Source organism: Micromys minutus (assembly GCF_963924665.1).
Source record: "Micromys minutus genome assembly, chromosome: 6".
NCBI lineage: Eukaryota > Metazoa > Chordata > Mammalia > Rodentia > Muridae > Micromys > Micromys minutus.
The window spans coordinates 43892528-43912062 of NC_137975.1; the positions used below are offsets into that span (position 1 = coordinate 43892528).

General features: G+C 45.1%; 1 protein-coding gene across 2 annotated transcripts; it reads right to left on the minus strand.

The window, feature by feature from the left end:
* Positions 1 to 9749: 9749 nt before the first annotated feature.
* BMI1 (BMI1 proto-oncogene, polycomb ring finger) lies at positions 9750 to 19402 on the minus strand. Of its 2 annotated transcripts, none has more exons than XM_080917953.1 (10): positions 18894 to 19402; positions 14466 to 14596; positions 14074 to 14170; positions 13559 to 13614; positions 13421 to 13471; positions 13181 to 13289; positions 13051 to 13090; positions 12670 to 12768; positions 12350 to 12430; positions 9750 to 12264 (listed from the first exon to the last, which is right to left on the minus strand). In XM_080917953.1, exons 2-10 carry the CDS (start codon positions 14575 to 14577, stop codon positions 11935 to 11937), a joined length of 975 nt encoding a protein of 324 aa, XP_080774079.1. In that variant the 5' UTR covers positions 14578 to 14596; positions 18894 to 19402; the 3' UTR covers positions 9750 to 11934. The 2 variants fall into 2 exon arrangements, with proteins under 2 accessions (XP_080774079.1, XP_080774080.1); XM_080917954.1 differs by lacking the exon at positions 18894 to 19402 and adding an exon at positions 18534 to 18647.
* Between the last annotated feature and the right edge of the window lie 133 nt (positions 19403 to 19535).

The following is a 19535-nucleotide window of genomic DNA, read 5'->3' on the forward strand; positions in this document are numbered from 1 at the left end:
GTCTTCCCGTTCCTAGCTGAATTTTACAAGGTAAAGTTCTCTATTTCAGATACCTGTTGAGGTACTTGAAGTGTGCAGATATTCTCCCTTTAAGCTGAACACATAATTTCCCTGTGTTTCAGACACTTTGCTCTTAAGAGAACGTACCTGTCTTCCAGAGCATGACGTTTAGTAGAAAGAAAATTCATTCTCCATGTGATACAGTCTGTATTAATTCAACATGTATATGCCTACCATTGATTTAAGATCTATAATTATTCTAAGTATTGTGTTTAGGGAGTAAAGACTGAGAGGGTTTGGGTAAAGTAGGGAATGGCAAACTTTCAAGACAGTTTAAAATGAAAAATTTATTAACAGAATGTTATCTGCTTCCTATAGATAAGAAATCTTTTCAATTCGAACATTTTTCAAAGGCATTCCATTGGTAACTGTCACTTGTCAATTTGTGAACTTCAGCAATCCTTTTGCCAATATCAAGTGTAAAATCACTGAAGTAGCTTTCTCACTCCAATTAAGACAGAAGTACCACGTGCTCCACATCAGCTAAGTTGTTGGGCTCAGATGTGATCTATAATGTAGAAAGCAAACATAGGGCTATCTGAACTACAGCACAATCCTTGTTTGAAGTATAAGCATCAGGTCTTGCAGTCAGGTATAAGTAGACCATTCAGTTGTGCCAGCAAATTTGTTCCCCAGAGCAAAAAGAGATATAGAACTTCCCTAGGGAGTGGAAGACTGACTTTTCTATGAATCTTGTATTTTATTCGTATTTGACTTTGCTTCTCAAATATTTTTAAGTCGACCTCCTATGTTTTGCGGGTCTAGTAGTGCTTTTCAGACCAGTACAATGTCAAGGTGACAGTGACTAGACTGACAGAAGTGTCTGGATGCAAAGCTTCAAGGCGTCTGGTCCCCTCCCAAGGAAAGCTATAATCAAAGCAATGACTTCATTCCCCACCCCGCCCCCCCCCCAAAAAAAAACCAAGGAGCACAATCGTGATTACTTAAAATCTAAGTTTTAAATGTAGGAGTCAACCAGTGTGGTATGTCTTATGCTGTAACACGCAGAGCAAAACAAATTATTCCTGCGCAGTATGTGCATGTAAGCAACCTGCTTACATAAGCTTTCTTAATTAAAAGTTGCTCCAAAGCCAGTGTGGCTAGAAGGAAAACCCTGTGAACGTTCCACATTTAAAATTATCAGCCGCCATCTCAAGAACCTCTATGTCTCCCAAATTTTATTGTAGGACTTTTCTTAGAAATCATATGGGAATTTGCTCTCCGATGCTTAAAATCTCTCATGGTTGTACAAAACACAAGAGAGCCCTGGAAGGTGCTTCTCTGCTGACTAACCCCGGGTCTACGTCAGAGGACATGCAATGCTCAGGTGCAGGTTCCCCAGACCAGGCGGTGCGGTCCAGACCCAAGGTTGATGGGTGCCGGCGGATCACAAAGTGCCACCAAGGTTCTGGGGTCTCTTAAGAGAGGGATGCGCCCGTGACCAGCACGCCCAGATGGGCTGAGGGCAAGGCCCTGGCCTCTGCGTTCTCGCTCACCCAAAGTTTCTCCAGCTCCCAGGGAGCATCCTCCGAACCTCAGGCCCAGAAGAGAGCAGCGGACTGGGGACTTGGGGGAAGAGGGGGAAGAACCACCCACGAGGTCACGAGGACGCGCGGGTGGCAGGGCAGGGAGCGCGCGGGGCCCCGAGAAGGGAGGGAGCGCGCCGGCGGAGTGCGGAAGCGCCTGGCCGCTCACCGGGCCTGGCCCTGCAGCCTCTGCTCCCCGCACGGTCCTCCGGCCACGCTCCGGCCTTGGAGCCAGCCGGTTGACCGAAGCGAGGCGTCTCCTTCCGCTTCGGATCTGCGGCCAGGCCTCCCCCAGCAGGCCGAGAGGGATCTCGGCTGGAGTCACCCCCAAGCCCCAACCTTCCCGGCAGTGCACCAGGGGAGAGCGCGGCCGCGGCGCGGGCAGGGCCTCCGCCGACCCGGCCCGGAACCCAGCGGCCAGGCCGCAGCCTGGGTGCAACCAAGAAACGCCCCGCGGCGGCTAGGCTGGGCCTGCCGGGCTGGCCTCCGCCGGGGACGCTCCCAAGCCGTGGGCAGAGTCCCTTCGCCAGGACTGTGCGAGAACCCTGCGAGGTCCCCTGCAGCCAACTCAGTTCTCCACGGGCGTACGCCGGGTCCCAAAGGCAGGGACGGGACACAGTAGCTTATTTCGGAGGGGAAAAGAGGAGGAGAAGGGTGACGGCGCAACTGCACCTCAATGCGCATGTGCGAGGTTCCAATTTTTTTTTTTTTTTTTAACTTTTGCGGTTTTTTTCTCTATGACTAGTCTCAAGCCAAAATGTCCTGTACACTGAATATTTAAGAAACTGATTGGTCGTTTGAGCTGACTCCTGAAAGTCACTGCAAACATAGAGAAAAGCTTTGCCTGGTAGCTGAAACCTTTGAAGTAAAAATAGCATCTCTTGTTTATCAGTTCTGCAGGTCCCGTTCCTCTAACAGAAATGGTCAGACAGTGAACTCCGCTGAAATGTAGAGTGACTCTGATGTAGATGAAATGTAGAGAGACCCTATCGCACATGTCATTCCTACAAAGGATATATACTGTCATTAATTATTGTTTCAGATGTAATGTAAACATTCTAAATTGAGTTATTTACTTTCTGTTCCACTATTAACCCATTTTAATTTTAAAGTGAATTTACGTCATTTTGTGTTATTCTCAAACAACACAAAAGATCATCCATGTGAAGAAAGTACAATTACCTTTCCCATCGATGGGGGGGGGGGTGTAGTTGTACAGAAAACAATTGCAAAAGAATACTTTCTCATCTGCAAGCCTTGCTTTCCTGGTAAAACAATGTGGAATTGCTCGTTGTTTTATTTATAAAGCAAAGCTACAGTTCTTGAAAGTTTCCAAATAATCTCAACATTTATATAGACACATCCCAAATAGAAGCAGCTGATGAAATCTTGGCCACACCAAAGACTCGGAGTGTCCAGAGTGGAGGGCATTTTGTTTTTATTTTTGTTTGTTCGAATGATGTGCCTTGTAAAATGCTGCAAACCATAGTGCAGAAGCTTAGGAAAGGTGCCAAGTAACTGCATTAGTTCTCTTTCTGGGAAAGAGTATTCCCAGAAACACTGCAAACCAAGATAACAGAGTGAGCTTGGGTTGCCCTAGTGTACACCATTAAGTTCCGAAAAACTATATGTGCTTTGTTAAAGTGCATAAGATGCATTTTCATAAGCCTAGGTTAAAGAGTCCTCCAGTTATTCAATGTAAGGCTACTCTATTGTAATGGGCTAACTGAAATGTGTTCTCATAGAGGCATGCTAATAAGTGAATTATTTGATCTGAAATGATCATTTGATAAAACTATGCAGGTTCCACTGAATCTGGAAGCCTCTTTCTCCTCTGAAAAATGATGCATTCTAGGAAACTCCAAGTGAAAATAGTTTAAGAAGATTGTCATGAGGCATATACAGAAACAGCTGGTAAACACATTTTCTCAAGCTTGCACTGACGCGTTCTTCAGTTACTCTGGGGAACAAACTGTAATGAATCATGTTTAAAGCTAAAATCACCCCTCTGAGCTAATTACTGATAACACTGATTTGTCAGACTCCTAAACAGTTAGTTAAAGGGTGTGCCATTGTGTTTTCCCATTAAGATGAAACCCTGAACCTTCGGAAAGTGAACTTGCTGGGCATAGGAGTTTTATTAGGAACTCAAAAGGAGTCAAAATTCAAATGGCAAGAGTCTATAGAACTGCTTCTTCTTCTTCTTCTTCTTCTTCTTCTTCTTCTTCTTCTTCTTCTTTTTTTTTTTTTTTTTTTTTTTTTTTTTTTTTTTTTTTTTTTTTTTTTTTGAGAGTCCTTCCTCCATGGAAATGGCATGGTTTATTGGTTCTAACTGGTTTCTGAGTCCTCATAGAAGTTCCTCAGCTGTAACAGTATAGCTTCAAAAGCAATGCTACAGGTTTCAGTTTAAATACAACCGCAAAATCCATCATTATTCAACCAAAAGTGATAATTCACATGAACAGGAATGTATTTTAATCTCATCCCTCAGTTCTCCCAAAGACCCAGAGGAAAAAAAGGAAAGATAATCTCAAGTTGGCACTCTCCTTTTTTGAAATGGGGCAGAAAAAAAAACTTCACTACAGCCCTGTCTTCCTATTTTTTAAGGTGTGGCTGGAGCACAGGTTTAGGTTGCCTCTAGGAACCCAGAAGGGCTGACTTTCTTATTTAAAGTGAAGAAGTACACTATCTTAAAGAACTTGGCATTTGAAAGGCTCAAACGTGAACTACTTTCTATGTGAGTCATTTTGGAATATATTGAGTTTACCATCATATATGAATAAGACATTGTAATTTATATACTTTAAAGTTTATTGCATAGGCATTTCAAAGAGCCATGTCTTAGAAGATCTATGATGCTCAGTACTAGCTTTGAACATTCTCATAAAACTGTAGAGGCAGTTGGTGAGTGTCTATACTTTTTGAAAGTATGAAAACCAATTTTAAAATCCTACCAATGGCCATTTGAACAAAATTTTAGGCATTTTGAGTGAGAAATGAACAATGTTAAAAAATTCTTATGTACAGGGTATCTCAGAATCTTGAACCGTCTATCAGGTGTTTTAAAATAAATCCACCACTTTTGAAATATAATTAAGTTAAAATATGTGTAGATGAGGACATCTGTATAATGCCTCTAACTGAGAAAGATGTTGAGTATTTCAGCGAGTCTATTAAACATATTCAAGATTGTGCTCATTAATACTAAGGTTTTGGTTTCTAAAGACAGTTGATTTCCTCTGGAAATCTGACAAATATTTGTTGTTACAAAATGGATTCCTGAGCATACAAAGGTAAAATGAGACAAGTGCTTGTCCCCCAGGAGTTCTGAACTTAGTCACATCTTTGCGATTTAGGTGAAATTTCAATCCACAAAAATCACTCAGCTAAATGTAATAGCTACTTAAGGCCAGGACAAGTATTAAGAACCAAAGAGATTTGGCAATGTATAATATACAATTGTAGTTAAATAAAATACTTAGCAGCATACTTGAAAGATCTTTCCTCAGTAATACTTGTGTGAAACACTAAGATTGTTTTGAAAAGTTAGCGTCTTAGAAACGTCGCGCGCGCGCGCGCGCACACACACACACACACACACACACACACACACACACACACACACGGGGTGGAGGAGTGAAACTTTATGTAACCCCGAGTTTTCACTGATTAAAGCTGCTCTAGTTCATCAAATGAAATCGAGTGGAGGTGGGTGTACTGCTCTATCCACTTAAGAACCAAGAACCTGCCTGCAGTGTTAGTGCAAGTAATTAAATATTTGTGATACACAAAGAAGGAAAACTGTAGGTATAGTTGTGCCTCTAGGAAAACCACCCCTTACCAAGAGCAAGTACCGCGACCTCTGCTTGGTGTCAGCTTTGCTAGAAAGGTACCGACCATCTTGGTGTCGCATTATTTGATACCATCCTTGTTCCACTTTACTGGCTTTTGAAAGGGAATTTTGACTTAAATCGGAGAAGAGGGAACCTAGTGCTCAGGAAAACGCCCGCAACTCCAAGAAAGTGTGGGTTCCACCCTACGCGGCACTGTGTGCTGGCAGCTGTCCCCATTGTCTGCCGTGGGGGCAGGGCTAAGCCCCAGACTCTGGCGTTTGAGCCCAGCCTAGGGTACTGGAGGGTGAGGGCCAGGTTCCCTGAGAGAGCTGTCACCAAAGGCCACCTCCAGACTCAGATACTCAATCCTGAAGACCTCCGAGGAAGTGGCAGTCCCCACAGCAGCGGCGACGGCCCGGGCTGCAAATCGCCGTCGTGTGGTTGCTACTGGCAACCGAGCCTCCGCCGAGCGCAGGATGCAGCCTCGGGAGGAAGGTGGCTTAGGGAAGCGGCTTCGGCGCGGCGGGCGCTCAGCTCCCGTCGCCCACAGGACGGTCGCCCCCGCCAGCTCCCCGAGGCCCTCCGCCCCCGTCACCGCAGCTGTGCTCGGCGAGGAGCCGGAGGCGTCTGCGATCCGCGGCCGCGCGGCCTCGCAAGCGTCAAAAAATCCCGGCGCCCTCCGTGAAAGCAACATGGCAGCCTGGACTGTAGCCCCTCGGCACCGTGAACGCCAGCGGGTCGCGGGCTCGGCTGAGCGCCCGTCCCGGGTGTCCACACCTTGAACAGGGTGCTGCCCCCCACCCGAGACCATTGTGCCCAGGGTGGCTCGGGAGTCTCCTTTGTTCTCCTCCCTCGGCGGATTCCCGCTACGGGGGGTTTGAACGGCGGCCCCTTGACACCTCCACGGGGGTCGGGGGAGGGGGGATCGGCCGCTGCATTGGAAAGTCCTGTGTCCCCCGCGGGCCGCCACTGGCCGGGTGGCTTCTGTCCCCACAGGTTTAGGTTCCCATTTTTCCTGCTCACACCTAGGAGGTGTGAGGCAGGAGACAGGGGAGGGAACCACGGGCAGGAAGCTAGACTCGCTCCTCAGCAACAGAGAAATAAGACCCTCAGCAGTGGGCAGAGGACAGCTGGACTCCATTCCCTGTCACACCGACCCTTAGGTACAAAGGTACGAGGGACAGCTCCTACCAGCCCCCATAGGGCAATGCCTTTCTCCGAGAGGAAGGAAACTAGAGGAGACTTGCATTCCCTAAAATGGGGAAAAGGGTGTTAAAGACTAGCCACGTGGGCGAGCCTGTTGTGACGTCCCACACAGCGTGCTACAGACACGCCGAAATCCGTCCCCAAATGGCGGCTTCTGCAGCCTGCTGCACTGGTGAGGGGATCGGCCTGCCCACGTTGCCTCTGGCAGGCCACTTTCGCTTCTCTGGAATCAGAGGCACTTGGGCCCTTGCGCCCTCGCGTCCGTGCGCACCCCTCCCCGGCTCCACGGCCCTTGCAGAGGAGGGTGTCCCCCTTGGACGATCCTTCTCCCAGAGCCCAAGATGCCCCGCCTCTGTCGCCCTCGCCCGCTCCCCCCGTCATGCCATCAGGGCGCCCACGCAGGAGATGGACGCGCTCAAAGAGAGCATGCCATTCTCTCGGTCCCGGTGGCCTGTGGGGACCTGGGCAGCTTCGAGTCTATTAGTAACTTTGCTTCAAATCCATCCTACAAAACCCGGGCTCCAAGCTCCAAGGACACCTCCTTGGTGAAGGGGCAATGGTTTTGCAACTAAAGCGTGCAGAAAGGAGTGGACAAAGGGGTGACTGTCTTGCAGCCTCGGGGTAAGGGGGTCCACGCGGGACTCCGGTCCGCGCGCGGTCCCGAGACGAGGACTGCCTCAGAGAGAAGGCGGCGTCCGGAGGCTGCAGACCTGTGGCTCTGGCCGCCCGTTGTCCGGAGCCCCGGTTTGGCAAGTCCGCGGGGTACGTCGGCTTCGGGAGCCCGGCCCGGCCTGAGAAGCTCGCATTCAAATTTGGCGGGAGCCCGGTCCGTGGAGCCGGGGGCGGCGCGAGGTGAGCGGCGCACGCGCAAAATGGCCTCCCGGGTCCTCGTGGCCTGCGCCCGCTCGCTCTCGCGCGCGGGGAAAGGCGGGGCGCGGGTGGCTCGGACGGGGAGCTCGCGCTGCGGCTCAAGGACAAGACCGAGGAAAGGGACGGACTGAGGACGCTGCCTCTAACCTGCCCTGACGTGTAAGGCCGTGCTGTTTCCTCAGGCATCCCGCTCCTCTCGAACTCATAACTGGAAACTTTTTTTTTTTTTTTTTTTTGGACAGGTATGACAATCAGGACAATCACTCTGGTCCCCGGTTTTATTTTCTGCAACTGGTTTGCTTTGTTGGAATATCTTCCCAGGCTTCTTGGTTCTTTCTAAGACTGTCTGCAGCAATCTCTGTTTCTCATCCCAATTTTCGACGTGTTTCCCTCCTACCAAGATCCATAGCTTTCTAAGCCACACGTCACTCCGGTCAGTTTGGCTTCTACCTGATTTAGAAACAGAGTTGGAGATCGTCCAACTGCATAAACCTTAAAGTTGGGGTTTTATGATGGCCCCAATTAATAGTAAATAGGGATGTTTTTATTGACGTGTAGGTGACCAAGGGAACAGCAGCTTAAAAAAAAATCTGTTGATCTCTGGAGGTAGATTTTTATGGCAAGGGTCAGAGGAAGGGGAATTTAATTCATAAGTTTTTATTGAGTGCTTCACTATTTTTCAAGGGGCTAAATGAGATTCCAAGGTGGGCTTTCTCCACCGGAACGTTTTCAGAAATCCCGTAAGGATCCTGGAGTGATAGATGATTTCTGGTACCATTGTCTTGGTGAAGGCAGTTTTAGTGAAGTTCTTCGTGTGACAAATACCGCCAGAAATTACACACTAAGAAAAAGAAACTGATGCAAATAAAGGAAATCCGTTTAAGGAACCAAAAGAAAAAAAACGTTTTAAAAAATTAACTGCGGAAACAGGAAACACTCGACTGTGTAAACATTTTTTAGAGACTTTCATAATCAAAGCTGGGTGATCTTGAGATTGGAAGGGCGACTCTCTGGGTTCAAGGACCCTCCGGACTGTTTCTCACCAGGCTTACTGGAGGCTGGAATGTGTGATAACTTGTTTCTCTTCCTTATATAAAAACCCGATTCTGTGTTTCCTCTGGGGAACATGGGGTTGGGGGTGTGTAGTTGTTGCAGAAGTCAGGATGGAGAGCTGGTGATGGAAATAACCACTTGTACTATTCCTTTTGTACAAGAAGATAACTTCCTTAAGTGATACATATGTAAGACCTTTAAATTAGAGCCTGGGTCCATGTTCCACTTCATTAGGTGTATTGAAGGGATGTGCACTTTTTGAGAAGGGTTTTGTGTTTGGCTAGAAGATACACAGCTCTAACAAGATGAAAATAGTTATTTTAAATACAATTTGACTACCGCCTTTTGTTGTTTCAACATGTTTCTCTCATGTAAGCACTATAATAACTTCTGTCATTTCTGGTGCAATGGGAAGGAAAGTGTCCTAAATCCTTTGAACACAGAGAAGATCAAAACAACTTCCTTCCAGGTTGCTGATTGGCTTCCTGGTGCAACCTGCTTCCGAACCCTAAAAAAGATCATGTCTTCCTTTCTTACTGATCTATACACGGAGTATATCACGTGGGCATTTAAAGGTTTCAGAACAAAAATTGTTCTTGATAGGCCCACACAAGTACAGTTGTAATCAAAGACATCACCAGTACTTGAATTCTAACCCGTGGGGAAACAAGAAAAGATGAAGGAAAGTTTTGCTTTTGTTGTGTTTTAGTTCCAGAGAACCCGACGTCTGAACATGTGCATATGGAAATGAAGCAATGTGCTTAACTACTTAAGTCAACTAAAGGGCAACCCCTTTCTACTCAGGGCAATTAACGCCGGCAATTTAGGAGGTGAAAGTACTGTTAAAGTGTTATGCATGTGTAAAGCAAGATAGATCACTATTTACACAACAGCAGCCGGCCCTATTTCCCTACCTTTAAACTAAGTATCTGTGAGATCAATTTAGGCATTTTCTGTAGATCACTTGGTTATTGTCTTTGTATTCTAGGATGCTAGAATACCTTTAGAAGTGAAAGTCAAACTTTAATGCCAACTTTTCACCTAATTTGGTAAATTACAAAGTCAGGAGATTCAATAGGGGCTTTCTTAAGGTGAAGGTTTTATAAGTGGTAAGTGGGGAAAGGTTTTAAATCTCAGTGGTAAGAACAGCAATGACTGGTCATTTAAGAAGCAAACCACGATGCATCTTTCTGTTGTTTTATTAAAAGACAAATTTTGACTGAAATATCCTTTAAGCTTAAGCAATTTTCAAATTGAGTAAGGGTAAAAAGCCTCTTCCCAGATACAATAAATGGAAATGTTTTCAAGTATGGTGACACACTGCTTAGTAAGCCATAAGTGCCTCTGACACTTTAACAAAAGAACTCTCAGAAGTAAGTCCATCATAGAGGGTGAGATGTCTTTTGTCTTAGATAACACCATGAAAACCTCGAGAAAAGCCTAGAAAGATGAGTTAAATTCACCAAAATTGGTAAACATTGGTAACTTTTGCTTCAAAGATTGTAAATAAACATACTTCTTTCATTGGGCTTTCAAGCAATATACAACGAAGCATTTACTAACAACATCATTTGACGACAACAATGTATTTTCCTTAGGTTTTAGCTCTTACAGTCTGCTACAGGGTTTCCAAAACTTCTGCACCTTGTGCTTTTCATAGCAAAATTTTAAAGATCATAGCTATTTTCTAAATGAATATTCTTTTATTGAATTTTTCCAATTAAAAATGAAATTTAATTTTACATCTATAATTAGAAATGACACACACAATGGGACTGTACAAATTTAGGTCAAAATAAAAATATATGTATTTTGTGGCTTCATAAAACATCATTTACTAAATCTTTAAAGAAAGCAGAAGTAACAGCAATATATGTAAAAGTAATGATTTAATGGCTCTAAGCAAGACAAAGCAATAGAATTGTGCTTCTTTTGCAGACTGGAGACAATGAGATGCTTAGCTACAGTTTCCCATACAAACATGAAACAATATTTATATGGAATAAACATCCTCACAAATAACTGATGGCTGGTAAACACGCTAAGTCCGACCAAAGCAAAACTGAGACTTGGTGGGGTCATTTATATTTTAAATTCAACATGTTTGCTCTATTTAAAAATACCTGTAGAAACTCATAATAAATTGTTTCTATCTCCAGACATTACAGAGAAGGCAGATTCCTCTAACTATGAAAACAACTCTTAAATTTCAAATTACTATTGTGCCACATACACTAAAATAAAATTGTAGATAAAATGCTTTACTTCAGCAATTAGCTGGTTGACTTTAAAATCTATTTTAGAATCCCACTGATAAATAGTATTTAAAAACACATTAATTCTATTTTAACCAATTGAAAATTAAAACACTATTTCCATTTGCCTTGGTTAAAATTTTTCTTTACTGCAACATTGATTTTGAAAGTATTATTGAAGAAAAGCCAGAACTATGAAGATCTGACATTTGCTTCTAAGCAGAAAAGAATTTAAAACTACTTATCAGCATTAAAACAAATTCTGTGCTGGTGGTAAGCCTCAACATAGGGTGCACTGTGGCATCTGCAAAGGTCGAACCCACTTAGAGAAGTTTACAACTGTTTAAGAATGCATGAAACACAATGTCTTCATAGTATTTATAAATATATCATACAATACTGTTTCCTGTTATGTCATATACCAATGTGGCATTGTACAGTAAGCATAATGCCATCTGATCTTACAAAAGGGAATCATTTAAACAAGTCAGTAAAATAAACGGTAGTACCCGCTTTTTAGGCATACAGATTTGTAAAACAAGTTTCCTTTGATCATTTTGCGTAGCAACAGAGAAGTAAAAATCAAACAGGAATTAAAATGGCTAAATATGCAAGAAATTGTTATTCACAGTGACATGGCTACATAGAATGCATTATTCTATGCTTATTCCTCCCATTTGCTGAATTTCAGGATAAAAAGCACTTGTTTTCTACAGGTTCACCAAATGGCATAATGACAAGCACAATCAAAGAGAATGTAATGTAGGTGTTAGTTGAGATTAACAAACTATGGCCCATGTCTACCCACTGTAGAACATTTCCAGTTCCAAACAGTGGTCACAGAACCCATTTCACATCTTTCCTAACAGAAAAAAAAAAAAATCTTGTCCGCCTTCTCAGAATCCAATTCTGTAGAGAAAGAATCTTTCTTTTCACTTAACATTCATATGAAGTATCACACCTAGTCCATCTTTTATGGCCAAATTGAATGTCACTACAAAGGAAGCAAACTGGACGACAGACAGTCACATGTATTAGCATCTATAAAGCTGTAATGGATGAAGGTATCTAAATCATAAAGCTGTAATGGATGAAGGTATCTCAACTGGGTTGAAAAATCTCTTAACAGTCTTAACCAGACGAAGTTGCTGATGACCCATTTACTGATGATTTCCGAGGTCTACTGGCAAAAGAGGATTGGTGGTTACCACTGGGGCTGTTGCTGGTTCCATTCATGGTACTGGAAATGTGAGGGAACTGTGGGTGAGGAGACTGCACTGGAGTACAGGGGCTGGGCAAACAGGAAGAGGTGGAGGGAACACCACCTGCTGGGCTGTTGGCTTTGTCACTCCCAGAGTCACTTTCCAGCTCTCCAGCATTTGCCAGTCCATCTCTCTGGTGACTCATCTTCATTCTTTTGCAAGTTGGCCGAACTCTGTATTTCAAAGGTAGTGGGCCATTCTACAACATTAAAAGGAAAAAGAAAAGCCACTCAATTCTTTATATGCACTGGGCCAACATAGCCCACAGGTAAAGAGCTACTCACTCTTCTCCAGGTGTAAATGTAGGCAATGTCCATTAGTGTGTAGTAATCCTTTAAAGGCTCCTCTTCATACATGACATCAATCTATTGAAATACATTTCAGGTATTCAGTGACAAAAGGACAAGATAAATACTATGTTTCTGTCCTCTACATCAAATCCAAAATGCTTTAAAAAGCATCTTCACCAGCCATTTTTAAGAGGCATCTTAAACTTTGCCACCAAATTTAAGATTTCTTTGTATTGCTTCTTAAGATCCAGAATGAAAAATTAAAAAAAACACATTTAAAATTTAAAATCTACATAAAATGCATAGGTAGGTACCTGGAAAGTATTAGGTATGTCCATTTTACTCCTGAGAAACTTTCTCAAGTGCATCACAGTCATTGCTGCTGGGCATCGTAAGTACCTTTTATCATTCACCTAGGAGCACATTTACAAAAGTAATTTTCTTCCAATTCCTAACTTTCAGAGAAGAAAAATGTCTGGATTGCCTAAATATGATAAAAAAGGTACTAATAGTCACACCAAAAATGCAACAACTCTCAACTAGCTACATTTTGAATTTACTATTAGAAATACTAAATCAACAAACTCCTAACACAACTTGGCCATTTAATAATATCATATAACCCCTTAGTAATCTAAAGGACAATATGAATTCCAAAGTTTTTCTCCCTTGTATTTCTGTCATATAGAACATACCTCTTCCTTAGGCTTCTCTTTGTTTACTTTCCGATCCAATCTAAGAGAGAGAAACCGCTGGTGAAACCAGGTGCCTAGGAGCCCCAGCAGGTGTGACCTACCCCGTAGAGCAGCTTCTCAGAGAGCTCACCTGCTCTGGTCACAGAACTCAATAGACAAGCTTATGATCTCATCGTCAGTCAGAGCCCGCTTGTCTTCGTCAGCAACTTCTCCTCTGTCTTCACTGGAGCCATTGGCAGCTAGAAAGACATTTGGAAAGTTAATTTTTAAAAACTGAATATTTTGCCTGTAAAAGAAGAAATAATTTAAACATAATTTAAATTACTAAATAGACTCTCTTCCCCACATAAAATGCCTTTTGCCCGTTTACCATCAGCTGAAGGGTGAGCTGCATAAAAGTCTCTTCTTCTCTTCATTTCATCTAAAATGTGTGAAAAGGGAAATGAGGAATTTTCTATAGTAGGTAAAATCAACAATTAAAAAAAATTCATTGAATCCATTTACTCACTTTTGAAAAGCCCTGGAACTAATTTGTATACAATATCTTGAAGAGTTTTATCTGACCTGAAAAAATAAGAATCAATTAATATGGCAAGACTAGAGCTGTGCCTCTGTTCTGGGTGTTGAGGTTTCTTGGCTTGGACACTGAAGAGAAAGCCTGTGAGGAGGTGCTGCAGCTGTTCTCTCCCTAATTAACTCTTCACATCCAAGAGTGGAGAGAGGCAGGCCTTTCCTGTGGCAGAGGACTCTCTCCATGAGAATAAGGAGCAGGGAAGTGTTGGGAAAACTCTAGTCTGTCATGGCACCAATAAAGCTATGCACAAGAAAGGGAACTCATCAGCTTTAAAGGGCAGCACCTTTAAATACTGGAATGAAACCAAACTTCATCTAAACACAGTCATAAAATAACAAGAAATTAAAGTTCTACCCTTGTGAAGCCACACATATCAGGACTAAACTTCCTGTAAAGCAATACCAGGGATGCCAGTAACACCCCACCAGGAAATGTCTGCATTCTCCTACCTTATATTCAGTAGTGGTCTAGTTTTGTGAACTTGGACATCACAAATGGGACAATACTTGCTGGTCTCCAAATACCGTACAATACATGTTTTACAGACTAGAAACAAGAACATAAAAAAGTTTTGTGAGTTTAGAAAGTGTAGGTTCAAACGTTAATAGTGTAAGAACTGAAAATTCAAGGAAGGGAAATGATGAAGGTATTTCTCAACGTAAAAAAGTGAAACCAATTAACACCCTGAAAACTATACACTGCCTAATTGTAACAAATCACTACATATAAAAGCGAATCTCACAATTGTGTACTAACATTTCCAAGGAATGTGGGAATATTGCTAGTTCTATGGTCAGGATGAGCTGTGAACTATACAGACCAAGAAGACCACTGTACTTACAGGAATGTAGACATTCTATTATGGTAGTTGCATCAATGAAGTACCCTCCACACAGTACACACATTAGGTGGGGATTTAGCTCAGTGATCTTGATTCTGGTTGTTCGATGCATTTCTGCTTGATAAAAGATCCTGCAAGACACAAAAAGTCTTGGCTATAATTCAAAAAAGAGAACTGAGATAATCTCCACAACTCCAAGTAACAGTATACCCTGAAACGCTAAGCAGTTCATAGAACTAGTTTAACACTGTACAGCTGGACGCTCCAAACCTTTTCCACAAAAGGAATTTACTAATGAGATCAGAATAACCTCCACTGTTAAATGGTGTAAAAGGATCCAACTAAATTTACTTCTGGCCTCTCAGGTCATTCCTGGAGCGAGATGAAAAGGGATGGGGGTTGGGAACTGAGTGGATTCGGGTCTCTTTCTTTCAGCTGTCCTCCAGCTCCACAGACACCACGCAGCTCTGCCGTGGCCGCCACGGATATTTACTAGCCACTAGAGCTTGATCTAAGTCTCCGAATTTACTATGGAATTTCCTACAAGACCTCTAGTCAAAACCTTCGTGATTCTTGTTTAGAGGGCTCAAGCAACCAGAACCTGGCAGGGATCGGGCCCCACAAAGGGAAAGCGCTCAGAGAGCCGCCTGCATCCCCGGCATTTCCGGACTGGGTACCGAGGAAAGCAGCACCTCGTGGGCCTTGGCGGAGGCCAGGGCGCCGCGGACACCGGCGGGATGTGAGGGGCGGATCCCGAGGTGCCCCGGGCTAGGTCTTGTTCCGGATTCGGAACTCGCCTCTGTTGGAGTTTCCATAGCAACTTACACTTAGACTTGGCATCCGGCCACCGCTGCAACTCTGCGCGGAGCTGGCCGAGCCCAGCCTCTGCGGGCGTGCGGGGTGGTGAGGCGCGGGGGAGGGGCGGGGCGGGGATGCAGGGTGCCAATGCTCCGGTGACCGCCACCACTGTCCCAACCCCAAAGAGAGTGCACCGGTCATTCCGGACACTCTCCGGGGCTTTTCTATGACCATTGGAGGGAAGAGCTACTTTCTCATCTTGCTTTTTTTCTGACTGTCCTCTTATCAGTCGCTATGTCCGAAATTTTACTTAGAGATCTTTTGAGAATTGCCAACTGTGCACTTAGCCACTGCCAGGAAAGTCTGGAGTTGTAGAGAGATTTATTACACTGAACTTCTTGGGCTCCCTTCTCTAATAAGTCCTCCAGAAGATTAGATGAGTCGAGCAGTTTTTGGAAGGGCTGAATACCGAAATCTGTTTTACAAGAGGAGAAGGAGGGGCAAACTTCCATTTGAATAAACTATGCTGGAGGCAAGAAAAACTACTTTAGTGGGTGGTATAGTTACTAGGTGCAAAGAGCCTGAGATCAGCCCCAACCCCAAGGCTAAATGCAGAGCAGATGGGGGAGGGGATGTCTTTTCTCACCTAACTTCCCTACAATACTCACAAGATGAAATGATAATCCCAAAAGATACATCTCAGAAACTCACAGTTAAGACCTGTCAGCACCACCACACCAGAAGTCTTCATTTCCCTGTGTGGGATGTGGCTGTGGAGACATAGCCTCAATTACTACCCTTTTATTCATTGCAGCATCTATACCAAGACTGAACTTCTACACCTGACTTAGCCTCAAAGCTGCCAGTAATGGAAATCTACCAACTTGTATAATTTATAATAAAATGCACCTGGAACTTTAATTCTAAGGACATTTTAATACAGAAGAGGGAATACCAACCAGTATAACCCAATGGCTCGAATGAATAGGGATGAATACTAAAGATGGCCCAATCCCAAAACAAGCTTTTCTGAAAGCGACTCAGGGGCAACCAGTGACTTCAACCAGAGAGCTTCTTTGGATTACTGCTTTGGAATTCTGTCAACAAACATCATCAATCTAAGTAAAGTAGCTGAGAAGGTGTAGATGAAATTATGCCTTTAAAAAGAGTAAGATGTAAATTCAGCCATAGTGATTAAAGACAACTCTCCCAGTAAAACCACAGGCTCTCTCCTAAACAGAGGTTGACGCTCTCTGCCTATGAAAGAAACCATATCCAATACTCACACCACACAGCATTACGTTTACACCAAAGGCCCCCTTGCCTCCTCTCCATGCTACATACATGTGTGAGTACTGACCCAAAGAGCAGTCAAACCATAGAAGCTGACACTAGTTACTTCTCTTTCAACATTTCAGTCACATGGACTTGACCACAGCCTCTCAAATTCACGCAACTATCCTCCCACAGATGAAAATAAATTGGCCCTGTTCCTTCAAACATTCATAATGCTAATCAATTATGACTCTGCTATTGATAGAAACATCAATTCTTCATCGTTTTATCCTATTGGGTAGTACTGACAACCTCATGAAGACTTTCCAGAATGCTTGGAGAGACAAGAAACAACCTCTTGCACTACAGAAACTGCCTATAAATCATGAACATTCAACAAGCATAAAACACTGAAAATACTCAATAGTTAAAATATAGCTTAGTCCATTGGAGTTGTCAGTCTTTAGTTGGAGGCCTCCCACCAATAATGCCAGTCTGAAGGAAAACAGAAGAAGCTCTGATGTTAACAATCAGCCTGCCCACTGAAACCTAAGAGATGCAAATGAACCCCATAATCCCACTCCAGCTCCCTGCTCACAAGCAAGTATGGGTAAAGTTGGGGTGACTTTACTCATGGGGAGAACTCTGCCTATTAAGATAATTAACATACATTCCAAGAGCTTAATGGTAGATTGTCAATGGACCGATCAAATATATCCAAATGCTTACATGCCTTACAAAAGTTTCTATGTGATTATATTTGAGTGTCTACACATGCATACACAATCTTTTACATAGTTTTAAAGACATTATAACAAGAATATAATTTGCCCTTACAGATTATTTCAAATATTTCCCTTTCATAAAAAGACATGGATATAAATACAATTTACTATAGGTTATCTATAGTATATATAATAATTTTACAAAAAAACTCAACCTCTTGATTAAGTCTCCTTAATCTCACTAGTCTACTTAAGACCCCAGTGTCACTACATAGTCTTGGAACTCATGCTGTCGACGATTTACAGCCTCTAGGATCAAGTCTTTACTAAGTCTTACAACTTGTTCCCAAAGGGTGGGGGAGCTCCTATAAAATATCTTGAACTACCATCACACATCTGCATCTGGGTAAATATGCCCGTTATTTTGCCTACTTTAAGAGAAGGGGTTAATGCTCAATTCTCTTTCAGATATTGAACCGTGACCACTAAGCCCACTAAATCCTTTTATTACAATTGGGAATGATCAAAGTCTCTCTCCTTGTTTATTTCCAATTATTAACTGTAAAGCTCTGGGGAAAAGATCATGCTCCAGCGCTGTCAAGTCCAAATGACTACGTAAACATAAGCAATCAACGCGTTAGTGCTCCTTCCCCGAAGCATCCCCTTACTACATGACCTATTCTGACATTTAGCAAAATCTATAAAATGCAATGGACCCATGTCTCAGCTCATCCCACAGCAAAGGGGAAAGTTGTAGTGTCTTCAGGGGAAAAGAAGAAAAAAAAAAAAAAAAAGGAGGGGGGAGAAGTGGAGAGAGAAAGGGAGCTTCAGCAAGGCTAACGTCCAGTCACGGGCTTCACTCCAAAACAAAGCTCTAAATTTGAAATGCCCACCTCCCAAAGAGCTTGCCCCAAGTACGTATGGAACCCCTGTCCACGACTCCCAACAAATACCACCTTGAAAACTTTACCCTTTCCAACACAAATGCACAAGACCTTGGAAACAACTGGGAACCGCCATCTTACCAGCCATCCAATTTCACACAAGTGTCCCTCCAACTTAAGTTAATAACATTTTTGTCGGGGCTCCCCCCAGCCTAACACCCACCTCGTCGGGATCGCTGCCCCCCACAGTACCCATCCCTATAAAATGGGGGCGTTCCCTGGAGGTTCAAAGACCTCCAGAGCCCTTTCTTCGGGAGAGGAGGGAAGCCGCTGGACCCAGGCAGCGCCCGATCTCAGGATCCCGTCCCCGTTTCAGCAAAGTCTACCTCTCAACAAAGGACGCAGCGGCCGCGGGAGCCGCGCAGGCTGGAGACACAAGTGCCGCTCTCGGGGACCATGTGCTGCGCGAGGGTGCCGGGGGGCGCTCGGGGGAGCGGGGAACTAAAACGTGGGGCGGCGCGGCGCGGCCGGGCGCGGGCGGCGGCTGGAGCGGCTGGAGCGCGGCCGGCGCTGGTGCGGGCTGCGGGGCGGCCGGCGCCGCGGGAGGCGGCGGGCGCGCGGGCGCGGGCGCGGGGCGCGGGCCGGTTGCCCACGCTGTCAGCGCCGCCGCCCCCCCCCACTTCCACGCCGCCCCGACCCCCACCAGTCCCCGGCCACGGCCCGTCGGCGCCTCGCCTCCTACGTACCCGGAAAGAGCGGCCGGCGCGAGGCGATCTGAGCGGGCGGAAAAGACAATGAAAGTTAAAAGTCGTTCAGCAGAAAATGAATGCGAGCCAAGCGGCCATCTTGGAGCGAGCTGCCGCCGCCGCTGTCAATGGGCACCGAGCGCGGCCGAGAGCAGCCACGGCCGCCGCGCTCCGCTCATGCCGCTCCCCCGCCGGCCTCCTGCTCGCGCGCTGCGGCCTCCTCCTCCCGCGCGGCCTCCTCCGCCTCCGCGCGGCCTCCGCCGCCGCCTCCTCAGGGCCTCTCCTCCTCCTCGGCGCAGCCGCCGCCTCCCGGCCGCGCTCGGGGGAGGGCGCGCAGAGGGGCCGAGCCGTATTATTCTGCGGGGCTGGGAGGTGTTGCTAAGCCTGCGCGGGGCTCCCTCGCCAACCTCCCCATTGTCTCGCCCGGTCTCTGCCTTTAATACTACGATTATTATTTCAGACTCGCGTGGGGGAGGCGGACGGGCGGGGGGCGCCGAGTGTGCTTGCGGGCGGGGAGGCGGGGGAGGGGAGGAAGGATGAGGAGGGGGAGGGGAGGGTGGAAAAAAATGCTCCGCTGAAGGCAGAGTGGAAACTGACACCGGCTCCAAAATGGCTCGGAGTCCGCCCGCCCCCTCCCCCCGC

Bases quoted from the DNA above. Each gene is read 5' to 3' on its own strand.
- BMI1 (XM_080917953.1), bottom strand. From the start codon at position 14,577: ATGCATCGAACAACCAGAATCAAGATCACTGAGCTAAATCCCCACCTA. The intron at 13,290-13,420 runs GTAAACGGGCAA...ATGTCTTTCTAG, and splicing joins AGCTCACCCTTCAGCTGATG to CTGCCAATGGCTCCAGTGAA. The intron at 12,431-12,669 runs GTACCTACCTAT...GTATTTCAATAG, and splicing joins ACATACCTAATACTTTCCAG to ATTGATGTCATGTATGAAGA.